The sequence below is a fragment of the Astatotilapia calliptera genome, chromosome 3 (assembly GCF_900246225.1).
Source record: "Astatotilapia calliptera chromosome 3, fAstCal1.2, whole genome shotgun sequence".
Taxonomy (NCBI): Eukaryota; Metazoa; Chordata; class Actinopteri; order Cichliformes; family Cichlidae; genus Astatotilapia; species Astatotilapia calliptera.
In genome coordinates this window covers 19312368-19319984 of record NC_039304.1, presented here as the reverse complement: position 1 = coordinate 19319984, position 7617 = coordinate 19312368, and the positions used below count along the sequence as shown (strand labels likewise).

At 39.7% G+C, this 7617-nt stretch overlaps 1 protein-coding gene across 1 annotated transcript; it reads right to left on the bottom strand.

Moving 5' to 3' along the window:
- Positions 1–676: 676 nt before the first annotated feature.
- Positions 677–7342, bottom strand: LOC113013319 (uncharacterized). The gene is made up of 6 exons (XM_026154134.1): positions 7161–7342; positions 5787–5881; positions 5504–5604; positions 4293–4448; positions 3681–4194; positions 677–978 (listed from the first exon to the last, which is right to left on the bottom strand). Exons 1-6 carry the CDS (start codon positions 7307–7309, stop codon positions 677–679), a joined length of 1317 nt encoding a protein of 438 aa, XP_026009919.1. The 5' UTR covers positions 7310–7342.
- Positions 7343–7617: the final 275 nt, after the last annotated feature.

Genomic DNA, 7617 nt, shown 5'->3' with positions numbered 1-7617 from the left:
CTGTTTCAGAGGAGTCAGGGGGCATGGAGAAAATGAAGTCCAAAACCTTAGTTTTGGGGAAAAGAAACATTCTCTGGGGAAATTTCCAGCTTAACCTGATTATTGTACTAGTTTAGCTGTTCCTGTAAATACTTCTAAATCAACATTGCTGCATTTGGACCACATTTTTCAATAAAGTATTGCAAAAGATCACATTTAACGTTTTCACTTATCAATATGGTCTCTCAGCAATAACATTACAGGAAGGAAGGAAAACCCACAGGTAAAATAAGTAAAATATTAAAAGGTGCAACATTGGTTACATGTGGATAAACTGAATAATGACATATACTAACCATGTAATGCTGCTCAGCTTTCACACAATATTATTAAAAGTTAACTCATTTATTCTAAATGTCTGAAGAGAAAGTGATAGTGAAACTACTTTAAACACAGGATTTCCCCTGGGACTCTAAAAACCACTGTCATGTTTATTTGATAGCCTTTATTCCAGGCCTATAAAACGAGTGGAATTCCCAGCATTTATCATTTCATGATTCTAATAAAATTACAATAATATTTCTAAACAAAGAATACAACAACAACAACAATAATACCACTCTATCTCTAAGGCTGAGCCCTCACCCTTCAGGAGAAACTTCTGCTGCTTGTATCCACAGTCTAATTCTCACAGTCACTACCCACAGCTCGTGACCGTCACAGTGAGGGGAAGAACGTGTAAATTATCCGCTTCACTTTTACGCTTAGCTCTCTTCTCCACACCAAACAAGTAAAACACCAAACTGCCTGTTAATCTCTTGCTCCACTCCCCCATCACTCGTGAACAACTCCCCAGGAGACTTGAAGTCCTCGACTCCAGCAGCTCGTCCCTGACTAGTGGTGCTGATGGGAGCTCCACACATTTCCAGCTGCGAACCATTGCCTCAGACTTGGAGGTGCTGATTCTCATGCCAGCTTCTTCATTCTCAGCTTCATTACCTAAAAATAATGAGCTATGTAAAAGCTTGTTTTGAAAATTGTGACTTCAAAAAAAGAAGCTGAAGCTTTTGAGACCTCACACTCCCTGACCTTAAGTGAAAATGTGTGGAAGGATCTTAAAAATACTGCAACTTCTTTAACTGCTCAAACTATGTAATCAGTGACTCACATCACAGTAAAGGTGTTCATTACCTGCACAAACATCGAGAAAATATGTAAATTTAGAAGATCTTAACCTGTAAACAACAACAACATACTAAGCCGTAGAGATCAAACTTTAATTGCTTTCATAGTGAAACCACATCATCTTTAGACAAATTTAAAGGTTCAGTTTTCCTGGAAATATCTGAACTCTGTTCATTTGGATCCCACCTGTTATCCTTCTCAGGTTTGAGCAGTAAACACAGACGCTGACCTCTGCACACACCAGGGAACGTCCCCAAGATTGTTTCGTTTATTTTTCTTTTGTCACTTTCACTTTCTCTCCAGCAGTTACCAGAAGTCATACGACTGCAGATCAGCACTTATATGGTTTTGCTATATGTAATAAAAGGGTTAGTGCTGCTGAGAGTCCAGCTTTATTTATTTTTTTATCACTCTTTTATGAACGTACACCAGGTAGTCAAAGCTGATCCGACTAGTGACGCTGTGTTTCTTGGATTATGACCTGGATTTATTATTTTATTTAGAGAGTTTGGGGGATTATTGTGTTCCTTTTGCCACTGCAATGTTCTGAATGTGCATCAAACTGGATGTTGAAATTACTTAATATGAATGTTTGTACAACAGAACTTATGAATCCACTCAGGGCCACCATTTGGCACATCAACCAGGATGTAAAGAAGCAAAAACACCCAAACCAAACATTGTTCTGGTTACATATCAAACACATATACAGACAGTTCTAGTTAATAGGTAGTTTCCAGTGTTCAGCTGAATGACGGTGTTTGAAATCATGTTGAAAACCAGATTTACTTCTACACTCAGAAGCATTATGATGAGCATCGTTTACATGTTTCATCTTTAGTTAAACTTTTTCGTTTACACGTCGACTTCAGTTCCATATTTAAATCTTAGTGTGTATTTTCTGTAATACATTTTCTGCAACCAAACCAATGCAGGCAATGTTCTTCATAATGTATCACTTAACCAGCACTAAGGGGGAGAGCAGAACATTCATGCTTGGAAAACAAGCACCTAAGTTTACAATGGTTAACTGATTATCATTGAATCATAGGCCTTCATCATGGTCATCTGAGACAAAAGGCCCAGGTGAGCAACCTGGTGATAGGTCTAGAGGCCTGGGGCAAAAAGTAACACCACCTACATCAGGAAGAGATTGAAGGAGGTGTGGACAAACGGGGAATGAGCAGAGCAGTAGGACTGTGGGAGCATGGAAAAACAGATGTTTTGGCTAAACTGGTAAACCATTATCATCTTGAGAAAGAGTGAGACCCCTTTCTTCCCCTCTAGAAGAGGTTCCTTGGATCATCTTCTCAGCAGCTGCCCACAGCCTCTCCACGATGGCTGCTATCTGTGGCACCATGACCAGGTGCTGAATGCAGTGGGAAAGAGCTTAGCCTCATCTCACAGTCTCAGACTGGCTTTTCTGAGACAAGTATTATATATCATATATCGTAAGTTGGATTTGGGGAAACAGAAATTACTAAAATATTTGCCTCAGCGCAATTCATGCTGTGATTTACATGCAAATAAGTTAACTATGATTTTAAATGATTTAAACAGAGTGAAAAATATACTGATATCCTGGAATCACACCAACAACTAGAAGTTAAAGTTAACCTCTAAACAGCTAAACTTTAATCAGATTAAGAGTTAAATATTTTTATATTGTCCGTTATAAAATGTTTCACTAGAAATGAAAAACAAAGAATGAAAACAGGTTTACCTGCACTCCCCAACCCAACACCACAAAGTGGTGACGCCTTCTCCTACTGAGACTGTATGAGTAACCTAACAATAATGAAAATATCTGTATTTTAACTCAGTTACTGTATTAATTTAGCTGTCCATTTCTACCATTTTTAAATAATGTATAATGAAATATCACATTTTACATGACAGTGTTCACTTACAGGATCTAAGGAATAAATAAAAATCCACAGGATTTCATTGAACAGTGTTTTGCTGGCTTTCCTTCCCCACAGATACATTTTTATTTACATTTACACATTGACGTTGATTAAACATAACTACTTTGAAAAAAACATATTCTCTAAACAACTTATTATCATGTAGCTAGGACTACAAACAAAATGTGTGGAAATGAGACGTCACAGGTTAATTAAATCTGTAAGCAACCAGAGGACAGCATGTGCACACAGAATGTTTAACCTTATTCTGAATTTATAAATGAATGACATTTTTCAGATTTATCATTACAGTTCAGCATAACACATCTGAAAAGATCATATTTGGTAGTAAATTTCTCACTAATATAACACAATAATTTTTGTTCATAGCCTGATGTTTTTCAAAGCAGAGAATTTAAAACACAACATAGTGAATGTATTTAGAAAAGACACGCTCAGTAAAAATAAAGTGAAACTTAACAGCAGTGTTTCTTTCCCATTATTTCTTTTGCCACACAGGTATAGAGGTCTGTCTGGGGGCAGGAATGCACCGGGTCATCTGACATTTGCCAGAGTGCTTCAGACACACAAAACAAAACGTCCCATTACATCGAGGGCAAACAACTGATGGGCAATACTTCTTGCTGTGCTCCAACAGCAAACCACAGGTGGGACAGGCACGGACAGAGGGACAAACAAGGACTCCAGAATCACACTCATCCTCATCGTCATCCTCATCGTCATCCTCATCGTCATCGCCATCGTCATCCTCATCGTCATCCTCATCGTCATCGCCATCCTCATCCTCATCGTCATCCTCATCGTCATCGCCATCCTCATCGTCATCCTCATCGTCATCCTCATCGTCATCCTCATCCTCATCCTCATCCTCATACTCATACTGACACAATGTGATATCTGGGCATTTCTTTAGTGTTTCTAGTGATGGGTTGCAGCAGCCACCATTTTCACAGCGGTCCTTTCGAGGCCGTGCACCCTTCCACTCCCTCAAACACTGCCAGCAGAATTCAAACGGCCGTCCTGCTACTGCTGTGCACACTTTACAGAGGACATTCAAATCTGACCCATTCTCTCTCGTCACAGCGAATCCACATCCAGGACACTACATGGAGACAGAGGTGGGGCAACATTTTATAAATAGCAAAATGTCTATCAAGTCTAAATTCACAGTATATAATAACATGTTGATGAAACACTTACCAACTTAGTAGTAAGTGTCTGCCTGGCAGCGTTGAATTCCATGGTTTTTTGAAAGTACTCCATTTCTTGAGGGTCCAGAAGAGCCATTTTACAAACCTCTGCAAAAGTCCACTCAGCACTACAACCAGACCCACCACACACAAACCTGCTTTCACCCTTTATTAAATATGGAGAGGTGAGAATTAATAGACTCGCATGTTGGAAACAAAACACTAAACAATTTAAAGATTTTTTTCAGCACGTTATTAACCCTTTCAATCATGAATTATGACAACCTCAATCTGGATTTGTTTCTAAAGTATTTTATTCACTTTTAGTCATGAAAAAAAGATTTTTGAACTTCATTTTTTTAAAACCTGTTCTTTTTCAAATTGTTTTCTTTACATGTCCACTTAGGTGGACAACATACATTTTTACTTATGAATTGGGTATGGAGTGATACATCAGTCCAATGTAGTGGTTTATGTGCAAGTATACCATCAACATAAATCCAAGAAAACAGCCTCTGAATTGCTGTCCACTGAAGTGACCACTACGCATGAAAGCGTTAAAACTACAAACACTGAAATATTTCATCATACATCACAACTGTATTGCTGTATTGCTAGATGTACAAATAATGTAAATATTTGATTAAACAGAGTTATGATGCTATATTTTGTCTGAAAGCTATTTATGTTCTTTACTCTATAGAAATACTGAAATGATCACAGCTGTAACAGTACAGGTGTAATTCAAAGCTACACTGAGGCCTCACAGAGGGCAGATCAGTCAGCCAACATGCACAGTCACAAAGTTGGAAAAGAAATGTCATGTATTACAGGTTGAATTGCAGAGGCAATTCAACCTAATTGATTTAAACGCTACAAGTTACAATAGAGAAGACAGAAGCTGAACATTTCTGACTGTTTTATATCCCTGAGAGCACAGCAGGTTTCTGCTTAGAGAAGTTCATGAATTTACAGAGCAGTGAGCTGCTCTGTGTTGATTTCAGTCAGCGTAGCTTCTTTCTCATCTACATGAAAGCAAACATTACAATCCAATTCACGACAACAAAAAATGATGACATATTGGACCCTGTTTTCATTATTGTTTATTTATTCGAGCTCATAACATTGTCCTGTTACAAATCAACACAATCCTGCATGACACTGTTATTTATTTACTTGTTTGCTTGTTTATTTTAGCAAAGCCAACCTTTAGTGGCCTACCTGGTCCAACAACCTGCGACACCAGTTGGTGAGAGAGGTCGGGGTCACAGCGTGACCACAGGACATCTGAGCTCTGCGAGATTTGAAGTCTTCACACAAAACTGAGAACAATCACACAGAAGCAAACGATCAGTGTTACACGTGAATAAATGCTGATGAGTTTTATTTAACATTAGTTAGTGTGAATATGGGTAAAACTGGTTTCTTTTATTTTTATCATTATTTATATTTTGGATTTGAATTTGTTGGGCATCACTTTGAAAAGTGCCCACATGATACTTACAGTCCAAATCATCTTCTCCATCAACAAATTTAAGTGTTTGGTCACAAAAGTCGTAACACTTCTCCTGTTTTGGTGGCACGCTTGGGGGCGTCACACTGCGAAACAAAAAAAACGAGATCAAAATGAACACTTCTGATTTCACACAGTTTCTTCTTAACATAAAGTTTGTGATCAGCGGTTTTGTGTTTCAGTATCACCAGTGGCGGTCCTAGCCTGTCTGGCGCCCTGGGCGAACACTCCAATTTCCTTAGGGATTAATAAAGTATTCTGATTCTGATTGTTTCAGGATGACCTGCCATTATCCAATGACACATCTGCTTACCTGTATCTTTTGCTCATTTCTCCTCCTCTTCTTTTCTCTTTTTTCTAAACTGAGGACCTGATGGCTTTGAACTTTCCTTGTCCATCTTGGTTTTAACTTTGCACTCCAGTATGAACACCCATCCCCCATCCTGAGAATCATCACAACATAACCTAACAGACCTACACCTTAGTTCACAAATTCACTTTGGTTTATTTCTGGGATTTCACACAACCCAGGATTCAAATCATGAACACATAATGGGCTTGGATTTACAGCATTATGAATGAAATGTGCTCTAATTGGAAGCAGCCGGGGATCCTCCCATTTCGACAGGTTGTGTGTGAGACATTAAATCACCAAAGTATAAAATATACATTTTGAATTGTTATTGATCCCTTCACCCCGAGTCCTAAAGTGTGCATTTATTTTCTTACTCTTCTTATATTTATTGTTTGTTTACTTGCCCTGTTGTAACTGGAGCCTCGTCCTCTTGTCTCTCTCGTCTGGACTGTATTTAGCGGAGATGACAATAAAGTTTACTTTGACTTCAACAGCAAGCAGGCGCACCGAGGGCTCTCGTGCTCACTTTTCGCGTATAGAATTTCGAAAAAACATTGGTGCAAATTATAAGTCTGTATCATGATGTCTGCTGTTTTTGTGTTTGTTGGTTTGTTTTTATTTTGTTTTATTTTGTGAGATGGTTATTAGACGCTTCTCCAGCCAGCGAGAGAATCTCCCGCCGCCCCGCCCTCTCCTCCCTGTGCCGCAAGCAGCACGCCTATGCCATTTCCAAACTGCGCTGGCATGGCGTCGGGGCAGCATGAGTACGAGCAATTTTATTTATTTATTTATTTTTATTATTATTTTTTTGCCGATGCCCGTGATGCCGCCCCCCACGATGCCGCCCCGGGCAACCGCCCGTGTCGCCCGTATCAAAAACCGTGAGTATCACTGTGATGTCAGACTGTGACACTGAACGATCACATCGCGAAGTGTACAACAATAGAATAAGTCAGTGAAATCAGAGCAGCAGATGTAACACACACAACAGTGAGTGAACCACGTGTTACCCGTGCTGCAGAGGCGGGAATACTGGGTCCATCGTCGCTCTGTCCACGGGGAACTCTGGATATAGGCGACAGACATCTGGCACGTTGATGAACGAAGCAAAACTTGAATCTGGGTAAGGTGAAGGCACACGTGCGGTCCGGTTGAACATCTGGCTTGGATATACAGCGATGGACTGAGAGTAGCTTTGGTCTGCGCTGAATGTACGCAGCGATGCTCCTCCCTCTCTCTCTATTCGCCCCGTGTGTGTGTGTTTCAGGGCCGTACCTCTGAATGACTAAAAGAAACTTCGGCTTTTAGATTCTTAGAGATTCTTGAATATGTCACTTTCTGATTACGTCTCCCCACCCCTTTATTTTCACCCTCTTCCTCTCTCTTGTTGCTGATGCTGCTGTGGACGGTGAAGAAGAAGCAGCCCTACATTGTGGGTCCATTTGACACATTTGTCACAGCTATTTT

Excerpts from the sequence above, each read along its gene's own strand:
- LOC113013319 (XM_026154134.1), bottom strand. The coding sequence starts at position 7,309 with ATGTTCAACCGGACCGCACGTGTGCCTTCACCTTACCCAGATTCAAGT. Across the intron at positions 5,882-7,160 it reads TTCCCGCCTCTGCAGCACGG|TGTGACGCCCCCAAGCGTGC; the intron begins GTAACACGTGGT and ends TTTGTTTCGCAG. Across the intron at positions 979-3,680 it reads ATCAGTTGTTTGCCCTCGAT|GTAATGAAGCTGAGAATGAA; the intron begins GTAATGGGACGT and ends CATTATTTTTAG.